We start from the raw sequence: 26514 nt of genomic DNA, 5'->3' as shown, positions 1-26514 counted from the left end.
TATCTTAGGGCTGCTCTGTGTGCTAACTATAACTTTAACACCTCTGTTAAATTCTTTTTGTATTTGGTATCTGCCAAAGCAGCTGCCATCCAAAGCAGCAGTGTGACTCATTTGATAAGGACGACTTAAGTTTTGAGGCAAGAATGAGCAAGCTGGTGTCAAACATGATGTCTGTGATTGCTGCAAATAATGTGTTTCCTCAGTTTGCTGAGGGAAGCTGAGAGAAATGAAGTGAAATTAGCTGTACATTTAGATCCCGTACCAGTTTTTCATTTCAAAACAGTATGGATCACAAAAACAAAAGATAACATCTGGTTACTGGGCTGATTAGCTGTGGCATCAGAAAAGCGTAAGAGTTTAAAGAGTTTAAAGCGGTTAAAGCTCTTGTGAGAAGCTCTTGGTTTTTATCCATTTTGGTGACTCCTGTTGACAGTGTGATCCTGATAAAGTCAGTTAATTGTGTAGTCCTTGGTCTAAGTCTGGACTGGACATGTAAGTGTAGAGATGTAACAGTTACCAGTATTAATGGTAGCTGAAAATTTTCCCCTATGGTCATTATACCATTAATATTTTATTTATCATTATAACCATGCTTTACTGTCAGGGTAAATATATCCTGACAGCATGTCTAGGTTCATCTACTGAGGTGAATGGGACAAAAAAGCCAGGGAGGAGGAGGAGGAGGAGGAATTTCTGTGTCTCTCCTCTGCTCCTGCCTACACGTAATTGCCACTGACTGTCCTAGTGCAGAGACACAGACAGACAAGTAGGGCTTAAGGATTCTTAAACTGTAGGCCAATAAATTCATAACCTCGAAACACATCAGCATTATGAATCAATCCATCCATCCATTTTCTACATTGCTTTTCCTGTTGGGGGTTGAATGGGGGCTGCAGCCTTGAGAGGCCACGAGAGGCAGGGTACACCCTGCACTGGTCGCCACTCAGTTGAGGGCTGACATAGAGAGACAGACAACCAGGCACACTCACACTAACCTACGGCAAATTGAGAGTCGCCAGTTACCCTGACAAGCATGTCTTTGATGGTGGGAGAGAACCCACACATGCACAGGGAGAACATTCAAACTCTGCACAGAAAGGCCCTGACCCGGGAACAAACCAGGGACCTTCTTGCTGTGAGGCAACAGCAATGTGATACAGATTTGCTGATATGATAGTGGTGAAGTGTCATTTAGTTGTAGCAGGGAGAATATCACTGTAGTATATTAACAAGAGTCAGTTGGCTTGTCTCCCTTTGTTTACTGTACTTTCTCTTTCTGCAGTCTGTTTACCAATCTCACTCGCCTCTGAAGGAAGAAACGTTTTTGTTTGTTGTTCTGAAGTCTTTTCCAGTATTTTGGTAGTTCTTTGGGACTAAAGCCATGGGATGTAATAAGTTGACTGTACTCACAGGTAGAATAAAACACCTGAGAGCTGATGAATAAAAGTGCACTGTGAGGAGGAATGGGCTCAGTGCCAATCCTGGCCAGACAAAGTCCCACAAACATCTTCAATATGAATAAGAGGGAGACTTGGTGATGCTCGATATATTTTTGTTGCCAAGTCTTCTGAGAAGACAAGACCAGCCCCTGAACAGGTGGAATACTTTTTTACCATGATCCAGCTCAGCGGGCATGTACTATTATTGTCTCTGGTTGGTTTTATGTTTTTCATAATATAACCTGTGAAGTAGTTCATCTTGGGCTTCCTTTCCGGCTGGAGTAGTTTGTAATTGAGGTATTTGGTGTCTGTTGTCTAAAGAGCAGTAACCTGCAGGTGATATCTTGGTTCAATCTGTCCTTATCACATGTTGTTTACTAATCAGCAGCAAGATGGAAGTCAACTGTAGTCTTGCAGATCTCAGGACTACCTATGAGGTACTAAAGATATTTATGAGCATTGGTGTGGTCAGGCATTTCTTACAGTTACTCTCAAATTCATAGTCAGTAGTTAAGTACTTAACAACACATGCAATTAATATATCTATATGAAAACCTCACTGCATGTGATTAACCCTCACCACGTAACTAGGGGTGTCTTAGTATTAGACAAGCCATCAAATGCAGAATAGATGCAGACAACAAAACACAAGAAGAAGAATTATGTAACAAGATGACATGGCAGGGCTAGAGAAGCCCAAGGCTTCTTTAATTCAGATATGTGCTGAAATTTGATGCCATTCCCTGAAGCTTGTTAATAGAAAACGGGTGTCCAACATCTGATCCCTGCTGTTTAAAAAAAGTCTCTCAATGTGAAAGCAGAGGAAGCAAAAGACATTACAGAGGTTAGCTGCATATAACAGCTCTGTTTGTATACAATAGTAAAGGACAGGATGTCAACAGGAGTTTTAGGTTTTTATTACAAGTGCTCAACATCATCACAGGGTCGCATCCCCTGTGTGTGTAAAAGCCGATCCTTGGTCCTACTGGCGAACATGAGCAGTGATTGAGTATGAATAAGTAATGCACCAGCTGCCACTCTAACAGATGGGAGAACCTCTCATAAGAATTAAACATCTCTCAACACAGATTTCAACTTGAAGTGATTTTGATGCACCTAGGGCTGGGTTATTCCCACAGCCTCAACACAAGATACTGTACAGAGGCTTTGATACGATGGCTATTGCGATACACAATTCTGGATTATAAACAAACCTACACTGAATATAATATCTTTTTAATCTCTGTGCTTTTTATCAATGTAATTTCAATAATGTGTTTATCTCTTTTGTCTCTTGGTTAATAATATTCTAGTTCTACTTAATTGTAAGTTGTTTTTTTCCTCTGTGAAGAACCACTGAGTGGGGAATAAACAGCCTGACTCACACCCCTTGAGCAGCTGCAGCAAGCCTTTGTTATCAGCTATGTTTTATGGTTTAATGTCTTTAAAATTAAACAAAAAAACAGTGCTGCTTGTAATATTCCTTGCCTATTGGGGAGTAAAGTGAAATTTTGACTTTACCGTGTCATTTAGCATTGGTTGGGATGACAAGCATACTGGGCCTGTGTCCTAAGTTTGGCTCCTGTTGCAAACTGCTGATTAGGTGTGTGTCTTGTCATTTTTAGGTGAAGGTTTGCCATGTTACAGCAGACTTTTACCTGGTTTTGCATAGCTTGGATTTTGTATGACTTGTGTCCAACTCCCAAGTTCCTGGTGTTTGAAGGAATTCGAAATAATCCAGCAATTCTTACGTTTAGTCTTGCAGACAGGAGATAGACTTTCTAGTCCAGATTTGTTTGTATCAATCTGAAGTACAAGCTTAATCATGTAGTTCAGTGCCTAATGCTACCTTATGGTTGTTTACTGCAATATAGAGCAGTAGTTCCTAAACTGGGGTCCGGGCAACCTTGAGGGGAACCAGAGACCTCAGGGTTGAGAGTGGGCACAGGACCCTGTCTGCCCTGATGTTGTAAAATTAGATCTACATATATTTTTTTTTTAATTATGGTTAGAAACATAATGTACGTCAGCATATAAGACCTACTCTGAAAGACTAAGAAATGAAGATAATTTGTAATTTTTTAAGCAGAAAAGTCAAGTTATGTAAGTTGTATATTTGCAAGAAAACAAGCTAAAATAAATAAATAAAAAAAAAAAACAGAAAGAACCCAAACTCAAAAAGGGGTTGGATTTTTAACTTAAGCATCTCAGAAATTTGAAGTTTGGGTGCATGTTTTTGTAACCTTGAGAATTATGTTTTTTTTTTTTTTGTTTGTTTTTTTAAGAGTGGTCCAAATACACTATCATACCAATGGATAGGTTATACACCGTCCTTTGTCAAGAACAGGTGTATGCATATTATATTGGGTGTTTTTTTTCATGAAAAGATTTAAATTGTGTAGGAGTAGGGGGGCACTTAGGAATAATAGTTGGGTACCATAGAAGCTGCCATAGAGGATTCCCAGTTCAAAACTGTTGACTCTGATGTGTTCTAACAGCTGAGTGTTTCAGGCAAAAGAAAAACATCTCTGTGTGTCTGTGGTCCAGCACCTTACAAAAGAAAAGCGAGGTTAGACTCTAGCTGGTGAACAACGCAGCCAGAATTTTGCAGCCAGAGAGCAGATGTTGGACTGAGAGCTATCAGTTGACAGACAGACATTCAGGCTCAGTGTTCAAAGGCCCTAACCCTTTCCCCGTAAATATCACGTACTCATACCCAAGCAGGTCAGCAGAAGAACGAAAACACGCTTTCTGTCATGGGAAGATTTCAGTGTTGCTCTCTTTGCTTGTTGTAATAAGGAAGTGTCCAGTTTTGATAGACGTGCTGTGGCTAATTCAAAGCTAATTACTCCACTAGCAGCCATTGCATACAAGCATTCACACATCAAGAAACCCTTTCCCCCTTAACTATTACACACTCATGCTGAAGCAGGTCAGCAGAAGAGTGAAAACATCTTTCCCAACATAAAAAGCTTTAGGGTTGTTTTTATTCTTTATTTCATGCAGAAGTGTGACCCAGTTCAGGTGAAACGGAAGCAATGCTAAAACTATGTCTGAGGTATTTAGAGCAGTGGAGGCAGCCATTACCAACGGCTTTCAGTACAACCAAACTCAACTCTGTATGGTATGACTCTGAAAGCAACGTCACTCAGTCAGTCACTCAGTCAGACACAGACAGACCCATCTGTAGGGCTGACCTCAGCTGTTAGCCAAAAAAAGGTATTTGTTATTGTCCTGTTGAATGTGATATTTTTCCTTTCTGAGGTGAGTAAATATATTTGGTGGAGGGAAAAAATGTTCTGAAGTTTCCCTACTCTGCTCTTGATATCCATGATCAGAAGTGGGGAAAAATAAACTACTTGAGCATTGACTAAAGTTGGAAACATGCCCCTTTAGAGATGATATCACTAGGGATGCACAATATTAAAAAGGTAAATGTCGGTATTGGCAGATAGGGACATTTCTGCCAGTTTTATCAGCTGATAAATTGGTGGTACATATCCACAGTATCATGTATCAGCCTTAAATATCTTAAAAATTTGCAAATGTACCATCAGGTATAGATGGTAGCCTAGGGTGCTACACACTCAAGGAGGCCTACTGTAAACCCTGGAATATTTTTAATGAAGCTCTACCCTCAACTCAGCTCATCTTATCCTCTCTTTGCACTGGAGACACCCAGTGTTTTTTAAATAATAAAAAATGTGTATGTATAGAATTATGGGAAGAATCCAATGATGTGCATCCCTAGATATCACTGTTTGCCTCATGTTAAGTTTTTTTCCTTGGTCTAGTGACTATCTCGCCAATCATCTAAATGAACAAATAGAACAGAAGATCTCAAATATTTACAAAAAAATAGCTCTTTATTTTACAATTTATTTTACAACAGTTCATCTCTTGTCAAATAAAATGTGTCTATAAAGTTTCTAGTGATTTGACTTTAACACAAAACAAATTTAAACATTTTTGTACAAAATTATCAAGTATAAGACATCTTGGTCATTTAATACACATAATTTATGCAGAATTTCTATCAAGTACTGATAAGAACAACATTTATATATAGCCCCTTTCACACATGCACTACACATCCAAAAGTTTCCTGATATGTCATGGCCGGGTGCTTATTTGAGCACACTCAGCCAACCTGGTCAGTGGCCATGAACAGGCATTTTCCTGCCAACCCCCCAAGTAAAGAACATTGTAAAGTTACAGAGGGAGGGATGTGTGATGCAGCATTCACCACAAGTAAGTTGGTTGGGTGTTGAAATTTTTCACGGAAGAAGAGCTTTCCTACAGAAGGTCCTGTGGCCAATTGCAGTTTTCTTTCACTGGCAGCCCCAGTTTTCTGTTTAAAGCAAATATGGTTAAGCATTTCTTTGTGCTTGGCATCCTAAGCCCCACAACGCTAACAACCTCATCTGTATTTTGTCAGTTTACTGAGCACTTTTTGTTGAAAATGTTCCAGTGATGGAACATCGTCACTCCAGGCACATCAGGCCCCTGGAGAATGATTAAATTCTGAACATTTGAGAACAAAAAAATTGGCATGCTATTGTTTAGCTTTTTTCTTGAAGTTTCAATAAAACCTTCAACCTCAGGACTTATCAAACAGGAAGTCTACAAGAATTGTTTTTCTTTATTTGGCATGGTAAACACATACTTATTGTCTTGATAAAGCTGTTGTTTTTTTTATATGAATTTTTCAAATAAGGCTCTTTGAAATTGTAATTTCTTTTTCTGAGAATCTATGCAGAGATTTGTTTCCTGCATGTGTTTTTGGCCAATCACAAGACCACTCAGAGATAGACAACATGAGTAGCTAAAATATCTCAGTCTCTCTTGTGGCTGGCTGCAGTAAAGGTGATAGGGACTGAGCTCACCGCTAACGGCTTTGGGTTATAATTTTGGAAGAGAGGGAAACATATTTTCACAAGAAAATGTTAGAATGAAATGTTAATTGTATTTTAGTTTATTTGAATGTCCTGCCCCCACTGTGTCTGTCACGAAAAAGCTGACCCTTCTGAGAATGATGAATACCCCTGCTGTAAGGTGTCAAGCAAGCAGAAATTGTATTTGCTGAGTAATTTCTGTGTTTGATAAAATAACACTGGCAGGCTGTCCCTCTTTCTACCAATTCGTAAACTAGGGGAAATCCACAAATGTGTGTTTCCAAAATGGATTGAACTACAGTCCAAAAGTGTAAGAAAACCACTGTCTGAAGCAGAGATGTCCAAACTATGGCCGGGGGACAAATGTGGCCCTTGGTTCATTTTTAATTGGCCTCTTGCAAATCCATAAAATAAAGTGAAAGATGGCTAACATTAGAACATGAAGCTTGTGCTTGACTGTAGTATAAATTTCATCTGTGTTTACTTATTAAATGGCGAGAATAGTTTTTGTTACCATGGGTGCTCGTCCGGGAAGGTACCACAAAACTATACTCATCTGTTAGTAAGAAAACACAGAAAAATTGGACTTTGAGAAGACATTAATTTATTTGGATTAGTGTGTATTTTAGTTTCAGCACTAGGCAGTGCTACTGTGCTAATTCTGTGAACAAACATTTTGACAGGACAATTTATTGATGTGCTTATTTTTGTGACTTAAACTGAGACAACTCTGTAAATTCTCTGGTACATGGAGGGTTATTTTCATTCTGACCAGGTTTGAGCCAGTGATAGCTGTGGCCAACCAGGGCGTCCCTTAAATTTGACTGACCTCCATAAAATCATTTAAATGACTGGCTGTTTGCCTTGTCAGTAGGGATGCATGATATTATCAGCAGTATATCGGTATCGGCCTATAACAGCTTAAAAATTTAATCATCGTATCAGCTGATAATAAAATTTACGCTGATCTGTACGGCTGATAATGTGACGTCATAATTAAGCGCCACGCGATGATGCCGGATGTGCGCCAGCAACAACAAATTCAACATGTCCACTGTGTGGGAGAAGTTTGAGGTGTGGGAGCAAGACAGCAAAGTAGCTGTTTGCATCGTGATGCGTGGAGGAGCTCGGCAACATGGCTTTAACACCACCAGTTTAATTTTGCATCTAAAAAAATGTCAACCTGATGACTACAAGGAGTTTCTTCAGATAAAGAATGACAAAACTTCGTGCCAGGGAAAACTCGCAAACAGCCTCTACTTAAGTCATTAGACAAAGCTAAAAAATATAAAAGCAACCATCCAAAGGTAAGGAGCTGAACAGGGAATAATTGAATTTATATATAATCAGCCTTTCAGCGTGCTGAAATATACAGGCTTCTGCCGGCTAATGATGCATTTAAAACCCCGCTACGTTATACCCAGCAGGTGCTTATAGCCTTAACTGAACTGCAAAACTTTGTTTCAAGTCACGTGGAGAGGCTCCTCTTTAAAGATAAACATATTAGCTTCACCACGGATATATGGACATCAAGTGTTCATCCTTTTAGCATGTTGAGCCTCACTGCCTCAGTGGATAGATGAGGATTGCCTGTCCGGCACTCACCGGGGTGCTCACTCAGCAGCCACAGTTGCAGCCGCTTTTGATAACATATTTCGGATATGGAAAATAGAGATAAAGAATGTGCATGTTTTGCTACGCACTGTCACATAGCAAGACATAGCATGTCTTAAAAAAATATTTGTAATACAGGATGGAATTGGTGTTTTTTTACAGTTGGAAAAAATGTAATTAAATATCGGTATCAGCCAAAATGAGTTTTAAAATATCGGCATATCGGATATCGGCAAAAATCCAATATCATGCATCCCTACTTGTCAGCCATTAATGAGCCATTTAAGCATGTCTAATCACGAAGCATATCTTTACCTGCATTGGACTAGATTGACTAACTGTGTCATAAAGGTAAGATTTATGAAAGCGGCCCATTATCCTTGTAATTTTTTGTATTTGGCCCTTAGTGGAAAAATTTTAGATAGCCCTGGTCTAAAGCTTTGCTGCCTCTACCCAGAAACAGTATTTAGGTGATGCGTAAGTGGGCTTAAGAGAGGACTCATGGTCTTGTCTATCAAAACAACTAAAAGTATCATGCAACCTCTGCTACAGTGGAAATCTGAAGTAACTGTAAATGCCTGCAAGGGGTGCTCTGAAATTGAGAATGTGAATGCTGCCAGCACAAATAAAGGCTATTAGTGGACTCATGCCCTACTGTTTTTACTCGTCTCAGCTTGTTTTCAGCCATTGTGCTTGTCTGACAAAATCGTCATGTTATGATACTAACCCATAATCAGTCACCATCACTGTAGTCTAAACCCAAAAACATACAGCTACTTATGGAAGCATGGCCAATAGTGTTGATGTCCAGCTGTAAGAAGACTCTGGGCCTAAATGTCTTTGAATACACTGAAAAATATCCGGACTTGATGTACAGAATGAGCTTGAGAATCCACCAATGTCAAGTTAAGATTAGAGAGCAGAGATCGTTGTAATAAGAAAATTTGACAAACTACTTGAGTTTATGAGCTTGTCTCTCCCTGTTTGGTTTGTTTCCATGCACTCTGCCTGCTCTTGCTTTCATCATGTTGATGCAAGCGTTGTGTTTGGTGCTCTGAAGATGATGCCAGTATTTGAGTATTTCATTGGGATGGAAGCCATGTGATGTAATGAGATGGCTGTACTTGCAGCTGGAATAAGACACCCTCCAGTGGTTGAACAGGAACGCGTTGGATGGAGGAGTGGGCTCTAGACCAAGCTTGGCCAAACATAATCCCACATACACATCCTCCAGATGAATGCGGGGAATACTTAGTGATGCTCGATAGATTTTTGTTGCCAGGTCTCCTGAGAAGACGTAACCAGTACCAGAACAGAAGGTGGGATACCTTTCGCCAGGGTACAGCTCAGGGGGCATGTACCATTTGCTGTTTTTATTTCTATTAGGTGAAAAATTTCTCATATTATTGCCCGTAAAGTAGTTCATCTTGGGCTTCATTTCTGGCCGGAGTAACTTGTAAATGAGGTACTCAGTGTTGACGAACATGTCACTGTCCGTCTTCATAACATAGCTGGCTTGTGGACAGTGTAACGCCACCCAGTTCAATCCCATCAATGTCTTAATGGTCAGGTTGTTGTAGGTATCTCTGAAGTCCTGCTGGATGATATCGTGATGCCTGTTACTTTCTGCTTCAAGCATCTTCTGCTGTAATACTCCCAGCTCTCCATCATTTCTTCCCAGCAGAAACAGACGAATGAATCCCAGAGCTGGAGCTACGCTCTCATTTCCCCATGTCTGTCGAATAGCATTTCTTGCCTCCACTTGCCGAGCCTCTGTGGTTATCAGCAACACCAGAAATGGTGCCTGTCTGCCCTGTGAACATTTGTCAGGCTCATTGATGACATAAGCGTAAGGCCCAGAGGTAATATTGCCTCCCTCCACACTGACTGCTAAAGTGTTCTCAACAATGGGCACTCCTCGAGATGAGGGGGCAGTTTCCTTCTCCTTTAAGCTGATGTTGGCAACAGTGGTCTGAGGAATAATGACCAGTCTCCAGCCTGACATTTGACCACTTATGTTCAGTTTTGCTTTTGTGGTATGTAGTAAACCACCACGGTATACCACAGGATGTTGTCTAGGCCATGGCAAACCTGTGAGCCTTGGCTGGTATGCCTGGTGGACCAAAAAGAGGAGCACACCCAGAAGTGACAGGAGATAGAAGAGATAAGCTGTGTATGAACAGCAGTGGCGTCGTTTCCATTGCATGGTTACAGCAGGACAGATCCGATCAGTCGTGAGACTTTCACGGCTGATCTCCTGCAGCTTTTGACCTGGCTTTAGTTCCTGTCCACGTCTTAGTACAAGTGGGTCGTCCGAAGAATTGTAACCTGCAGGCAATAGCTAATTTTCAACTAAAATAAGCCCTTTATTGTTGTCTTATTCTTGAGCAGTAAGGTGGTAGTCCTGCTGATTGTTGTAGGTCTTCTGGATGCCTAAGTGAGATAGGAAAGATTAGTGGCTAAACATTTATATTACATACAACAAACGACTGCTTTATCTATGTGAAAGATAACCTTTTAAAGACTCACTTCTCAGCGTTTCTGGTTATACGGTCTGCTACTGTGCAATTTTGGTCAACTCTTGTATAGCTTCAACCAGTCAGCTTGTTAAAGTAAAACATCTTTGTGGGCTCACAACACCAATAGCTGATGAACATGGTGAGCAGATTTGTCACTAATTCATTGGTGGTGACCGAAACAGAGCTGAAAAGAGATCAGATATTGGACTGATCTATCAGTTGGCCGAAATAAAGCTCGAAATGTTAATCTTGTTTTGCTTCTACAGTTTGTTTTCAAAAAAGAAACTTTAAAGATTCCCCAGGTCTATCCAAAAAAATTACCTAGTCCTTTCCTATCCACTTTTCTTTAACCCCTATAAATGTCACAGGGTCAAGGAAAGGTTGGGAGTAAGTAGGAGGATAATAAAGGAAAACAGCAGTGATGGGGGAATTGGACTGTTTTTATCCTAAGTGGGTGTTACTGATGTGACATGGGTTTACTTTGTAAAAACCACAAAGTAACATCGATGGACTACAAAATGCGCATCTATCACTTGGGGCTTTTCCTGTGCTTATTGAAGCGGATGAAAAGTGAGAACCTCGGTGATAAATATGAGCTCATGAAAGTTTTTAGAACATTTCCACAGTCAGTATGAGAAGTTGAATATAGGTTCTTATATTTTGCAATGGCATTCATGAAATTTTTTCTCTACCCATCCATTATATCTTTACTTCTCTCTTGATTCTTTTAATTATTTAACAGGAGGAAATGAAGATCCTGTCCTTATTATTTAGAGAATTCAAACAGCTCTTATCATGGTCAATACTCAAATACTTCTGGGTCCTTTCACTCAGTTAGGAACCTCCCTAAGTAAAAATGACTATTCAAATGTACCCTTAAATCCTGTCTGCTTACATTAGCACTGTTTTGTAAACTGACGTACTGGCCAGAAGGTTTATATCTCCTAACAGAGTTTGCCTTGCTCCACCTTAGCAGATTATATTTGGGACATTGTCATTGGCCACGTCAACAGCTTTTTAAGGACATTGGATCTTTGGTCTAAAGGCAGTAACTATAGCCTCTTTGAGAAGTTACTTTCACATCTTAGTTTAACATTAAGTTATCTTGATTAAATAAATTGTTTTTATGTCCTATACAGGAGGAAAGGGTGTGTCAGTGTTACTTAAGTGTCAGTTTCTGTTTCTGTTTATTTGAACTGGGGAGTTGACAGAAATTTCAACAGCCCTCCAAGCCACTTCAGCAAAATGAACGAGCAATGTTTAATCCTTTTGTTATTATTAGTATGATATGAAGAAAGGGTTAGCAAAACACTAGCTTGTGTTTGCAGGCTGTGAGTTCCCTGAGAGTGTTCTGTCAGATTTTGACTGAATTATACACTTCCCCTTTTAAAGGACCCCATCAAGACAAAGAGTGGTTTGTGAGGGCTGTGGAGACTTCTAATGGCTCCCTTGCATACATAAACAGAAATAGAAGCTTTTCAAGGCATGCTATTCACACACTATACAGGGCAAAAAAAACCAATACATTTTGCATGTTGAATTATGCGTAGCATTGATGTGCATTTGCATTTCAAGCCTTTCCAGCATCAACTCACCTGTTTTAATCGTAGCACTCCTCTATTTCTGGCATCCATTGTTCCAGAATGAGATGATTTTTTTTTCCTCTAGCACAAATCATCCATTTGGTCACATATCCTGTTGTGCTTTTGGCCAAATCAGAATCACATAGCTCGGGCTTGGCAAAGTAGTTCTGCATTTATCGTCTCTTTAACACACAGCGTATGAAAAATTATCCTCTTCTGTTGGCCCAATGTTCATAACGCCATTTTTCAGAAACAAATCTTTACCTATAATTTGCATCTAGGTAATGGTAACTATCCACCACATGCGTGCACACGTGTGTTTGTGCATGCGTGCATGGGCAGAACATGTGTCAGAGCTCCAGCGTTGCAGCCTCTCCATCTGCCTTGGCGCATTGTCCCCAGAGGCTCGACGCTAACGGTGCTGTCCTCTTGATTCTGCCTTTGGTCGAAGGAAGTAAAGAAACGGTAGCTGACAGTTAGCGGTAGCCTTGGGTCCTTTTGGTGTCCTCGCTTGTCGTGCGCTGTAAATCAAAGCAGCAGCGGATAGGTACAAATCATTTCCGCATGATGCTTTAGCCTCACAAGTCTCCATTTGTCCAGCTTCTCCTCTATATTCATGCAGATCGTTGTTTCCTCTTGCTTTTCCTTTCTAATTCACACGCTCTCATTATCTTCCCTTCCCCCATGTGCTACTTCCCCTTTTTTCTTCCTTTTTCCTTTTCTCAGCGTCCTCATTCAGAAAGCACCTCGCATTTTTTCTCAGTGTTGTCTGCAAGCAGGCTAGATGGGTGGAAGCAGCGGGGGAGGAGGCAGATGAACAGGAGGAAGCAGTGTGACTTGTGTGTTGGTTCTGAAAGGCAGCTCCAGGCTTGGTGGCGATACGCTCATCCACCACGTCACGTCGTCGCTGAGGCTGTTGCTGCCTGCTCTGTTAAAGGGGAGGGGGTGCTGGGCTGCTGACCTATTTGTATTCACGCCCACTCTCCAGAAACAGGAATAAACCATTATTTTATTACTGAAGTAAAGAGAAGAGAGGTGAGAGTCTCCCTTATCAACACTTGCAGAGTGACTAATCTGACTGAAAGATATTTAACGTGAGGTTGCATAATGCCTTCGGACAGTGGATCACACAATAAAACCCCTGTTCATTGTTTGTGTCTTTTCCGTCTCTTGCAGTGGACGATTCCAATGATCTGATCACAGACAATTAAAACAATGATCTGTCTCAGCTCACTCATCCATGATGGTCTGCGTGCCTTAATTTCCATATTTAGGCACTGTCATTTTAATTCCACTTCATTACTGGAAGGCTCTGGTTTTTTTTTCTGCAAAGGAGGATCTGAGAAGATAGGGTCTGATTTTTTGCATGCCTGCTCTTAGCCCACATGGCATCTTACACCCGAGTTGTCATTAGATAATGGTGCAGAAAAAGTTCAGGAGTTATGATCAAAACAGCGTAAACTGTCAGTGTTTATCATTGCTACAAATCTGAATAATTTTATTTCCAAGCAGACATGCTAATGACATATTTAACAGCATCTGACCACTAATAGAAAAGTGACATGGTGACACACTTCTAAAGCCATGTATAGCTCAGTTTTTTCAGATATTTTAACCTGAGCCTTGTGTTGTGCTATTGTCGTGCTGATTATCCCACAATTGTGAATGCTCAAGATAATTAAGTTCAATGAACAGCAGTGCTTTAAGATGCCAAAGTCTTGGACTGAAAGGGTTTTTGCATTGATTTCTTGGCTACCATCCAACTGCCAGCTTCTTCAAACTATATTTCAGAGTTGTAATAAGAGCAGAGCATACCTTTGTGCAAAGTGTGCTATCACTGCCGAGGAGCTGCTGCTGAGCTGCAGACGAGCAGTTTATCTGTAATTGACAGTGATCCTGCAGAGCTGCTGATAGACCCAGCCCTCCAGCTCAAGGGGTGGATAAGGAGAAAAAAGAATCAGCCCCCATCAATAAGCCCCAGGGGCTTTCTGATGGTAAAAGCTGGTTGTTTAGAATTCATTTTTCATTGGGGAAATACTGACAATGTGTAGATGTTATCCTCATAGCTTTTGCTCACAACATTTTCTTTCTCAAAGCTCATGCTTGGATTGGCAGGGAGTAGTCCTGGTATCAGTGGAGAGGCTTGAGTCAAGGCTTATGAGCACCATAGATTTAAATTCTAATTAATACTCACACAACTAAAGATTTAGCCCCGTAACGATCAAAATCTCATGCGAAAGCAGGTCAACAGAAGAGCGTTAACATCTTTAACATCATGAAATCGTGCATTTTGAGCTAGGAATTGGATATTACGTTGTATGTAGTCTGGGTTAAGTTGAATCTCACAAAACCCTCTCAAGTGTATCAATGTGAAAGCACATATGGGATTGAATGTGGATGATAATTGTCAAGAAGGACTGGATAACTTTGTTGCGCAAACCAGTTTGACGTTGTTTACCAGCAGACACAGCTCAGTTTTGCTGAGTAGTGTCTGTTAACAAATGTTTTCTGGCCTGTTGTCTTGTCAACTGCATATTGCAAACTGTGGCAACTATAGACATGTCAGTACACGACTTTTGTCATTTTTGCAGCAATATGCTCTTCTTTGTTCTTGTTTTTTTCTTTTAACAAAGAAATGTCAAGTTCTGATAAAACTGACGCTATAGCAGCATCCAATGCAAATCTCTACCGGCCTCTTGCTGCTGCTTGCCTATGTCACAGCTCTCCCAAGCCTGGAAGTACTGCCTCTTACTCCTCAAATGACGATTGGTCCTGTCACTCTCTTACAGGGCCCAATATGTTCAGATGGGAGCTGTGCAAGATGGATTCGCTAGTGAGAAACACGGAAACGGGCGAATCCATCTGCTTTGCAAGATTATCGTTGAATAGGATCTTCCCTAGTTGTAACAAATCCAATACAATATTCACACACTACTGACAGTGGCAATGGGGGCAATCTGGGATTCTTGCTCAAGGACACTTTGACATGTGGACTACAGGAGCTGGGATCAAACTGTTAACCTTTTGATTGATAGATACATTACTATAGATACATAGAGAGAGGAATGACTGTGTCACTGAGCCACACTTGCCCTCTCGGTGTGGAATTTGGCTGTAGTAAGACATCTTGACTCATTTCCTGGCAGTGAACAAAGAGCTTCAGCCACAGGCCAATCAGGTTTCCATGTTTCTGACGCTCTTCTGTTAGTGTGAGCTTCAGCCTGAGGGAATGTCAGCACATGATGGATTACTGCCACACCATGACCTCTTACATAGCTCCCTTTAATGCCCCACTTAACCATCTACCACACATAGACACTCATGTATATATACACACTCAAAACTCCCTTTTCTACAGGGAGTCAGTGGCCTGAAGGGGAAAGGAGGATGAGCAGCTATCAGCAAGAGCCACATTTTCCAAGGAGAAAACTATTAGCATGGGAAAAAGGGTCATTTGTTCTAAATGGAAATTTGTACCCATTTCCCATTACTCCACTTCTTTCTTGATCTAATTTTTGCTGCTCAGACTAAAACATGGATGTTTTATAACACTAAACAGAATGAGTGCTGCTGAGCTGTTAAAACAACACATTTTCTAGTTATGTATTTTTTTTCTTTAAAACTAACACAAATCGTAAACTTTTTGGAACATTATTCAATATTAAGTTAGTTTTAGGAAAATTGATCCTTGTGTTGTTCTGCATTATGTATTTATTTATTTTCAGGAAGGAGCATCTGCTCGGAAGGCCCAGACCCCTGCTCTCCAGCCAGTCCCACGTCCAGGTGAGTGATGGATTAAATTATTTTTTTTAAATCATGTCCATCTACAGGGTTTTTATGGGTCTGTGTCCACCAAGTGTTTTTGCTGTTATTGTCATTATCATCTGTAATCTTGACCTGTCCAGTGATACCTGTTAAAAGTTAATGTTGGCCATCTGTCTATTGAAGTAAGTCACTCTGACTTCATACCATCAGCTTCGATGTAGAAACTGAGAGAACTATAACTAATCACTTTATACTTCACATTTTTGCTGTTTATGGCACAATTTTATAACCCAGAAAGAAAAGTTCTATAGAAATTATTTTACTGTTGAGCCCAAAACTGCAGGCGTGGATATGACTTGCATGAATTAATCACACATGACTGTAGCATAAAAGATATACAAAAGATCTGTGGCCGAAGCTGGCTCTATGAAAGGGGCTTTTGTTTTTGTGAAAAGAATATCATCTCTGTTTCGTTTCAAAGGGAATAATTACCCAGGATGCTCTTCTCTGTCCTTTTTGGTGTTGTGATGAGGAAATGACTAGTGGACTTTTCTTTTAAACTCTACCATATGCTGTGAATAATTTCAAAGCATTCAGTTTTACCTTGAGATTCAGAACATAGTGTGTCAGGTTTTGCATTTTAGCAGTTAGATAAATGTTGCATGATACATTTGAGGGGTTGTTTTTTTTTTCATTATAAACATCAAGTGTAAATTATTGCTATACAGTTAATTAAGTTCAGCGGTACATAATTTTATCTGTTCTGTGTAGAACTGCTTCTCTGTATATGTCTGTATATTTTTTGTACTAATTCATTGTTTTCTCTGCAGTTTCACAAGCCAGACCTCCACCAAATCAGAAAAAAGGTAAAAAAAGAAAAAAAAGAAGGCTCCACTCTGCTTGAAACCATGTTTAAAACATTCATGTGCTAATTTCCATTTTCATAACTTCGTTTTTATGGTCCTATGGTTTCACAGCCTGTGTGTGAACTTCGATCTTGATCTATAACTGATTTTCTATTACAACTTTTTCATCAGGTTCCCGGACGCCCATCATCATCATTCCTGCCGCCACCACCTCACTCATTACCATGCTTAATGCTAAAGATCTTCTGCAGGATCTAAAGTAAGTATACTAGTACATCAGTGTTAATTTTGTCGACTAAAACTATGACTAAAAATTTTTATTGACAGCCTTTTTTCTAGGGATGCACGATATTGGATTTTTGCTGATATTTTAAAACTCATTTTGGCTGATACCGATATGTAATTAGATTTTCTTCACTGTAAAAAAACACCAATTCCATCCTGTACTAAAAATATTTATTTTTTAAATATTGGTGGTCTATTTTTTTATGAAAATGGCCTGCTAGGTATAACGTACCGGGGCTTTAAATGCATCATTAGCCGGCGGAAGCCCGTATATTCCACCATGCTGAAAGGCTGATTATCAAGAGCTAACACTGGTATACATGTACATGTAGATTAGATGTGAGACAAAATATTGATACCACAGTGTTATCTTTTTTTGTGTGTGTGTGTTTATTAATTTAAATCAAAACACTGGGATAAAAACTCGACAAAAAAATACAGGACATAAATTAAACACCAAACAAAAACAAATACAAATTAAATAATAACAACAATACCCACAAAGACAGATAAAGACAAGAAAAACAATAGAAATGGCAGAATACATCACCTACGGAGCAACATAAAACAAAAAGCCTCCTTATTCAGAAATACTTGATACCCCAGTGCACATTACACGTAACCATTCTTCTTTCAGGAATATTTCTAACGGGGACCATTCCCTTACAAAAACCTCGAGTGTACCTCTGAGTACATGTGATAATCTTTCCAGTGGCAAAATAGACATAAGTTTATCATACCATAAAGTAATATCTGGGGGCTCTTTTTCTAGCCATTTTTGTAATATTGCAAGGCGCCCAGCGTATAACGTGACTCTGGAAATGTGCTTGTACCTATGGTCACAATTTCTATCCAGTCCTAAAATGAAGTGATAAGGATCTAAAGGTATATCAAAGTCAAAAATTTTCTTTAACTCACTTTGCACTGATCACCAGAAAATCATACATTTAGGGCATGTCCACATAAGGTGGGTATACGAGCCACAAGCATTTCTACATTTTTGACGCAATGGTGAGCACAGAGGACCATATTTACATCTAGTGGCTGGAGTCACATGCAGCCTATGAATGATCTTATACTGAGTGTCATAGAATTTGTTAGAACATGTTTTTTTTTTTTGCATTCAAAAAGATCTTACTCCAAGTCTCTTCATCAAGGTGGGATCCCAAATCTTCACCCCAAGAGATTTTGGAATTAATGATAGGGATGTTAGTAAACATCTGATCATAAACATAACTTAAAATTTTCTTCCTTAGAGAAGAGGCTTTTAATAGTACATTTTCAGGTATGTTCATATTCAAGCCTCTTTTATATATCCGTATGGACAGGATATAACTTCTTAGTTGTAGATATCGAAAGAATTGATTTTGAGGAAGATCAAATTCATTCCTGAGTTGAGAGAAAGATTTAAGGGTCCCACCTGCAAAGAGATCTTGAATTTTAAAAATGCCAACATCTTTCCATGTTTTAAACCTAACATCTGAACAGGACAATGAAAAAATCAGGATTACATAAAATTGGTGCAAAAACAGAATATTGAGTCACAATCCCAAAGTGCATATGTACACAATTCCAGGTTTTTAAAGTGTGTTTAGCAATGAAGTTAGCTTTAATTTCCTGAAGTAAAAAAGCATTATTTACAAATGGAATGTCAGATAGAGTAACCTTACATCCAGTGTTTTCCAGATCTAGGAATGTAGAATTAGGATCATTTTTAATCCATTCAATCCATTTAATGTGAGTTAATTGTGAGGCCCAGTGGTAGTACATTAAATTTGGCAAAGCTAAGCCCCCTTTGTCCACTGGTAGCTGCAGTTTCTCCAGTTTAAGTCTTGGGTGTTTACCTTTCCACACAAATTTACGTATCATACCATGTAAAAATTGAAAAACTTTGTTGAGATATGAGTGGGTAACATCTGCAGCAGATATAACAATCTTGGAAGAACATTCATCTTCACTATGGCAACCCAGCCGAGCAATGATATGGGTAGAGGGCTCCATCTAAGGAGGTCTTTCCTAATCTCTCTCACCACTGGGTCTATATTCAGTTTAATCAAATTATCAAAATAATCAAAGTTATCTTTTTTGTTAACTTGATAAAATTAAATTAATTTATTAGCCAGGTGAGTCCTGCAATTTAAAGTAGGTCACCACACTTAATAGATGCCATGGAAAGTTTGCCCTCTGGGTTTCTACATCTTGAATAGAGATAAGGCAATTATACCTTGTCACAATTAACTGCAGTTAAAAATGTTATGTCTGAATAATCATTAAGGCTCTGCAACACTGCGAGTTTCTGTTCTCACTCCCAAATAACGGTGCAGAAATATTATCCGCTGTAACAGAAACCAAACTATACTGCTGTAGCAGCCCAGCACACTGTTAGCAGCCAAGCTGCTCAGGCAATGCTATGTTAGCTTTCCAACAGTAGAGGGACCAAGCAATGCAGGCTTCATCTACCGAAAAACCTAGTGAAGTCTGGCATCATGGGTACATCAACCGTAACTGAGGAGTAATTCAAGACAACAGAGCCCATGTCTGCAAAACCAGACAAAAACAGTTGCAGCTAAAGTGTCAAACACTACCCAGTTCTTGAAACTTGAGCAGTGCGTGGGGCTCTTTTCTTGATCCCGCTCTTGCTAGATTTCTAACCATTACTGCATGCCATCCTGTGCTGTCTGCACTCGCAACAGGTCTGTTTAATCACACCCACATCGCACATGGCTTCTGACAGTCCATCTTTACTTGTGGGTTACAGTGAGTTTAATGAAACCAATGAAATCAATATTGGGGCGCAGGTGGTTTAAAAATTGTGGCTTTTATGTAGTACTTAATATCTTAAACTCTAGATGACAGTTTAGGATGAATATATTGATCATCAATTAAACAAACTGTATTTTGAGCACTACTATTTCGTACAAGTGTCTTGATGAAATGTTCATCTTTAGAACAACTTTAGAAGAGAACAGCTGTATAATAATGGGTGTAATCTCTGTCACTACCAGGTTTGTTACACCAGAAGAGAAGAAGAAACAAGGCATCCAGCGAGACAACGAGGTTTTACTTCAGAGACGCAAAGATCAGATCCAGCCTGGTGGAACGACTCTAAGTGTTACTGTTCCTTACAGGATCATTGATCAGCCTCTTAAATTGGCTCCACAGGACTGGTAAGTGTAATCAAACTTTTCTTCTTCCTGTTTTTACTGCTGTTATATCTCAGTCCTAAATCAAATAAGATATTTTACAGGGCAGAAAAAGTGACCTGTCGGACAAACTCTGATCTGATTTCATGGTCAAATGTTTTTGAAAATGTTGACATAGTAGGAGTATTATACCAAAGCTACCAAGCTGTACAAAATGGCAAATTGTGGACTTTGCGGACCAAAATAGAAAATGTCCTACAGAAAGACAGTTGAACCATTTTTTCCCCCTCTCTGGGACGCCCATAGCAGACCACAACGTATGTACCAATGTGACTGAAAGTGTGGCTATTACGTGTAATGTAGGAACATTTAAAAACAATAAAATAAAATTGAGATAAAAAAAATGTTTAAAAAATGGGGCTGTTTATGAACTATAATGTGTTATAGGCTTTATTGTTTTTGTCTTCAGGAATCCAAGCTAAATCCAGAAATACTGATATTCTTTCTTCATTTTTGATGATGTGAGGGTAAACACTCCCCTCCAAAAGTACTGAAATGGTGGACCCAATTCCTTTATTTTTGTTGTAGACTGAAAACATTTGGGTTTGGCAAAAAAAGATGATTATGAGACATACAAGAAATAAAAGGTGATATCTCCTAAGTTGTGTATCAGATCTAGATGTAAACATCTGGAAATAAAAGCTGAAATGTTTATCTCTTGTCTCATATTCATGTTTTGATGTCAAACCCAAATGTTTTTTGTCTACAGCAAAAAAAAAAAAAAAAAAAAAAAAAAGGATTTAGGCCCACCGTTCCAGTATTTTTGGAGGGGAGTGTAGCTGATGGATATTTTGAGCAAACCACCAAAATGCATTGTTATATGCATGATTTTATACTGAAGCCTCTATCCAATGCGTAAAATATAAACATGCTAAGTAAGGTCATATTGCTTTTTTCCATGATGTTCAATTAAATAATAATGACATTGTGATTAATGATGTAGCTCTATTACCCAGTCAGGCGAATGCTCCCACACAATACTTTTAAACTCATCTCATTTGCCTTGAAACTTTATCATATTTCCAGTAAAAGGCACAAGTGATTGCATGTCATCAATCTGAGTTGTGTTTTACAAAAAAAAAAAGAATTAGATTTTTATTTAAAGTGTGAATGATTTTCTTCTTTGTCAGAAGGGAAATGCACGCTAAAACGTATCAGATGAAACCCTGCTTAGCTTTAGTGTAGGGGTTAGGATACCAGAAGTTAAAAGCCTGAACTGCATAACCTGATTACAAAACATTTAATGAAGCCAAGTAAACAGTCTGTTTACAGGAAAACATTCTGATGCAGCGTGCATAGCTTGATGTATGTCCGTTAGTTGCATAAATTATGTAGATAAATGAGCTACATAGCTAAAGCTACACATAAAAAGCAGCTATGTAGCTACATTAGCTTTAGCTATGTTGCCAAAGCACACATTGCCAAAGTTAACTTTGCTACATTGGCTTATTGCATAGGCTTATGTAGGAATGTTAATTACATAGCTAGCATAATTATGTTAGCTTTAGCTAAAGCTAACAAAGCTAAAGTGAGCCACCATTTGTGTAACTTCTAAAACAGGTCTACAAATAATCTAGGATTAGGCCTCTGACTTTTTCTCTGTTGTATTTATGAAATGTTGCTTAGTCTGTAATGTTTGCAATGTGGTTATTTCATGAGCGTCACTGCCAGACTTTGTTTATGAATAAGATGAATTTTTAAAAAAAAAAGGAAACTCAAACTGTACTGGCAAATTATGGCACTTCCGTTCAGACAGAGACGGCATCACACATGAACTGTCTGCAAAAGGGGGCCTCTGAGATCTGCAGTATTTTAGTTGATATTGTCCATCTTTTGTTTTAGACAGAAATATCTTTTTCTGCTTTATTTTTACAGTCAGACATATCATCCACTATAAATATATGGGGGGATTGAAAAAATGTCTGCTTCTGCAGCATGCTGTGAATAATTTGGAACACCTATACTGCTGCAGATTTTTCAGGTGTTACTGATCATAGGGCATCAGGCATCATAAGGTCTTAAAACATCACTAACATTTTTCATTCTGTTTAATAAACATTATAAAACTCCCCATCGTAGCGTTGACTTTTTAACCCAATTACTTGGTTAGTTATTGATGATATGATTAATAATTGACTTCCTTATGTCTAATTCCTTTTATAATGAGCTTGACTGGTTAAAATAAGTTGGGATTGTTTTTTTTTTTTTTTTTTTACAATACAACAAATATATAGAGGGTTGTCTATTTCAATTACATGTTTTATGCCAATCTGAATCTCATATCTATACTCCAGGCTTTGTGAGGATGAGCTGTTACAGTTGCACAGCTTGTTGCACAGTTGTTAACTTTTGTCAGAGCATGAATCAAACACTTGTCTGTCCACTTCACAGATGGCTCAGTGAGAGTTTTAGCTGGTGTTGTTGGGCTACATGTGCAATCCTGGGTAAAATTTGTCCAAGTTATGAGCTAAAAAGGGTAATTGAGACAAGTTGTGTGGATTCTTTTCTGCTCTGTTATGTTCACACTATTATTACTGGATGCAAAGTTTCACTTCCTGTTATTGAAAGTGGTTTTTTAACACTTTGTTCCTTTATGTTATAGAGAAGTAAATCAAATACTCACGTCCTTCCTCAGAAATCAAACCTTGCTGTAAAAATAGCTAATTATATGCAGTCTACAAGCTAAAAATAGAAACCGTTGGAAAACAAGTTAATGCACACATGAATCCATGACCTCAATCTAACAGGCACAGTAAGTCATCAGTCTGACTGGGTATTAAATTGTGACTCCTGTTTTTAACACTGTTAATTCACACTGTAAAGGTACTATTTCCTTTGGGTAGAAAAACACCATCAGCAGAGGTTTTAGTAACATTAAACTGTAGCAAAGCACTTATCATAACTGTAGTTTAGTATTTTCATAGTATCTGGAGTCATACTGCCCTGTGTTTCTGCTCTAAGTCACAGAGTTTGATTGGTTAAACTTGACTGCTGTTGCTCCTGCATTAGTCCACATATTTACACAGTTTGAACAGTCTGGAGTGCACTTTCACTGTCACCCTGCCCTCAAGTGTGGTCAGGAAACATCTATTGTGATTTACAGAACTTCTCTATTCTCAACAGTAAAGTGATGTTCTGTGTCACAGGGATCGAGTGGTGGCCGTGTTCGTGCAGGGTCCTGCATGGCAGTTCAAAGGCTGGCCGTGGCTACTGCCTGATGGATCTCCTGTCGACATTTTTGCCAAAAGTGAGTAAAACAGTATTATTTATTTAGAAGTATTAATTTATTCTTATAGCCGGTCATCAGCTTGTGTTTGTGTCATATATTTGCTCTTGTGCATAAATGCTTGTTTCCAACATATCTCAAATTCAAGTCCAGTCAAATTCATTGATATGGAAATAAAAAAAACTGCTGACCAAAGCATTGCACATAGAGCAAGAAAATATATATTTACATATAAAATACAAAAGAAAAAACAAACAATAGTACATAAGACATGAATACACACGTTAGCCTCAGCCGAGCCTCTTAATGTAAAACATACAGTATCAATTTTTTTCATCAAATGAAAATCACTTGTCATCACCATGCAGCACGGCAACTAAATTTCACGGCACATATGAACACAAAAATGCTTTGCTAGATCAGTGTTGTTATAACAAAGATATCCGCTGACAATAATTAATTATATTCAGCTCCTACAGCCTTGAATTTCTCACGGATTGTCCTGTAAAGCACAGCGCTTCCTACTTATGAGCGCAGCCAAAAAAAAGAAAATGAAAGACTTTCTATAAACAATGTTTCTATTTCAATTTATCACATCTATGTGCTTCCATGAAATAATTTGGCTAACATTTATCTTTTTAATGACTCAACAAAGAAACCTATGTAACTGATGGACTGAAGTTTCTGCCATGGACAGGACGCGCGGCACTTTATGAGATAATTCATGAGATTTTAACAGGCTGAATGAGCTAAATCTATTTGGAAAAAAAAAAATTCCGAGCAGATATGTTCATTATGATATGAGTGTGCTAGAAAAGCATTTTGTGGTTACATGCGCTGCAAAACTTCTGCCTTTAAACTCCTGCCTCCTCCATGAAGTCTGAAGTCATCTCATCGCAAATCTTTGGTCTGAACTGGGCTTTATGTTCAGAGCTAAAAGTAGAAAGACACCAACGAATTTGCCGACGTTTGTTTTTGGCTCAGATGATGAGGAACATATGAGGAAAATTGAATTCATGCATCAATTTGCATAGACAGCTGCAGAGGCAGATGTGTATTTCAATGGTTGTAGTCAAACTGGATATCTTTAGAGTGCTACAAAGAGCCGTTATTAACATATTTCAGTTACAGAGACTGTATAAAGAGAGGATTCTGAGATATTATGAATTTGGCCTCTAATGTGGTGTTTTATGTGTCTTATTTCATTACTAAGTGAAGATACAGTCAAAGTCTTTGCTTGTGTTTGTCTTTTAAATGTAAACTGTGATATTGGTTGTTATCGTCACTTGGCAGGCTAGCTATTGTTCACTTAGGGTTTGATTGAGGGGGAGGGCAAAACAAGATTTTTCATCTCCCTGCTTCTTTCTCGGCATGAAATGTGATGAAGCTGTGAATCTTGAATGAACACATCACTTTATCAAGCACAGTTTCACAGTCCTTTAAAGTGAGATGTACTCAGCAAGGATTCATTTATATAAATGTGTTTGTTTTCCTTTTAGTCCGAGCCTTTCATTTGAAGTATGATGAGGCAAAAACAGACCCAAACGTGCAGAAATGGGATGTGACCGTACTGGAGCTGAGCCGCCACCGGCGCCATCTGGACCGACCCGTCTTCCTACGTTTTTGGGAAACCCTCGACAGGTTTGCCTTTTTTCTTGTGCATGTGAAGCTCAAAATAAAAGTTAAAAAATGAAAAATACAACAGTTTGTTTCAAATCTTCTTTTTCTCTCTCTTGTTCATCAGATACATGGTCAAACACAAATCTCACCTCAGGTTCTGAGTCCAGATAACAGCGTCCATCTCTGAAAATCCTACAAATGTATTCCCCAACCTTTTAACTCAACCCAGTCGTCCTCCTGCAGAGGACTCTTCTCTTATCCAAGCTGTCTTTTCCTCCGTCTTCCTCCAACGTGATGCCCACTCTTAAAGCTGGAGGACACGTGATTCAGCAGACTTCCTCCAACACTTCCTCTTAGACTCCTGATGTGAGCCACTGCAAATAATGCTCTGGACACTGAAGAGGGGATATTTTGTGTGGTTTTGTTTCTGTTTTAATTGTTTTCTAATGATTTCATGTAGTCATGCAAAAATACCAAAATGTTTTATATAAAAGTTTGCTGTGGAAACAAATTAGCTAACATAAAGGGGTCTGAGGAGAAGGAGGGGTTGCACGTTAGTGACAGTGAATTCAGTTCTGTATAGATGACGGGGAACAGCAAAATGACTCAGTACATACACACGATTTCCTTTACACCTATCCTCTTTTTTTATTTGGGTGTATGTGGTCTGAATGTACATAAATGTATGTTAATACTACAGATAAAAAGCTCTGTTCTGGCTCTGTATGATTATCTCAGTTGGGCAGTCTGTTCTTAGCTCAGTTTCTGACAGATCTCCTGGTCATCCAATGACCTTTAAAGTGTTCTTTTTCTTCTTTGTTGGTGTTGTGCTAGAGGAGACAGAAGATGGAAGGTATTGCTTTAAGGCATCACATGGAAATAGACAATAAAGCCTCAGAGAAACATTAATGTGTCTGATTTATTGTACTTATTAGTGTGCACTTTATTGTTTGAGATTTTTTCCTTGTCACAGGAATTCCTCATATTTGGCACTGTTATGACCAACTCGTAGAGCCATAACATGAAGGAGAACCTCCACGGTAAACCTGCATTTAAATCATGGTTTATTCAAAACAAAGCAATAATCAAACCAAACAGCAGAAGGTCAGCTGTCCTGGGAACGAGAGAGAACAAGCTGAGGAAGCCTGCTTTTGTGAGCTTCCACCAGGTGCAACACATTTGCAATCCCAAGTTCCTCCATGCCACCGACAATCTCACCACCACCAGATGGAGCCAAACCTGGACAACAGAAAGACAAAACAACCAGTACCAAGGCACAACACAATATGACCAGGGCCATGACAGACACAATCAACCATTTGCTTCTTATGTCTTAATTAAAGGGCTACAGCCTTCGGAGACCAGATTTGAAGGTGGATTATACACAGCAGCATGTCAGAGGCTGGCCCATCTAGCAGTCTCCTTCAAATGGGGCAAACACACGAGTATTCTCCTCTGCTGGGCTAGGCTGGCGTGACCTCCGCCTTCTACCAACCCTT

General features: G+C 39.1%; 2 protein-coding genes across 2 annotated transcripts in view; one reads left to right on the top strand and one right to left on the bottom strand.

Moving 5' to 3' along the window:
* The window catches only part of cdc73 (cell division cycle 73, Paf1/RNA polymerase II complex component, homolog (S. cerevisiae)), a 41680-nt gene extending 15756 nt beyond the window's left edge, over nucleotides 1-25924 (top strand). Inside the window, exons 11-17 of the mRNA XM_041802992.1 lie at nucleotides 15776-15833; nucleotides 16646-16681; nucleotides 16853-16940; nucleotides 19972-20133; nucleotides 23316-23416; nucleotides 24895-25036; nucleotides 25140-25924. Of these exons, the coding sequence (XP_041658926.1) occupies nucleotides 15776-15833; nucleotides 16646-16681; nucleotides 16853-16940; nucleotides 19972-20133; nucleotides 23316-23416; nucleotides 24895-25036; nucleotides 25140-25176 (624 nt within the window). The 3' untranslated portion in view covers nucleotides 25177-25924. The remainder of the gene's footprint in view (nucleotides 1-15775; nucleotides 15834-16645; nucleotides 16682-16852; nucleotides 16941-19971; nucleotides 20134-23315; nucleotides 23417-24894; nucleotides 25037-25139) is intronic.
* Nucleotides 5496-12188, bottom strand: LOC121519894 (beta-1,3-galactosyltransferase 2-like). The gene is made up of 2 exons (XM_041802993.1): nucleotides 12063-12188; nucleotides 5496-10381 (listed from the first exon to the last, which is right to left on the bottom strand). The coding sequence occupies exon 2, from the start codon at nucleotides 10152-10154 to the stop codon at nucleotides 8901-8903; it is 1254 nt and encodes a 417-aa protein (XP_041658927.1). The 5' UTR covers nucleotides 10155-10381; nucleotides 12063-12188; the 3' UTR covers nucleotides 5496-8900.
* Nucleotides 25925-26514: the final 590 nt, after the last annotated feature.

Source organism: Cheilinus undulatus, linkage group 13 (genome assembly GCF_018320785.1).
Source record: "Cheilinus undulatus linkage group 13, ASM1832078v1, whole genome shotgun sequence".
Classification (NCBI taxonomy): domain Eukaryota; kingdom Metazoa; phylum Chordata; class Actinopteri; order Labriformes; family Labridae; genus Cheilinus; species Cheilinus undulatus.
Note: the sequence above shows the minus strand (reverse complement) of the source record. Positions and strands in the feature narration are given on the sequence as shown.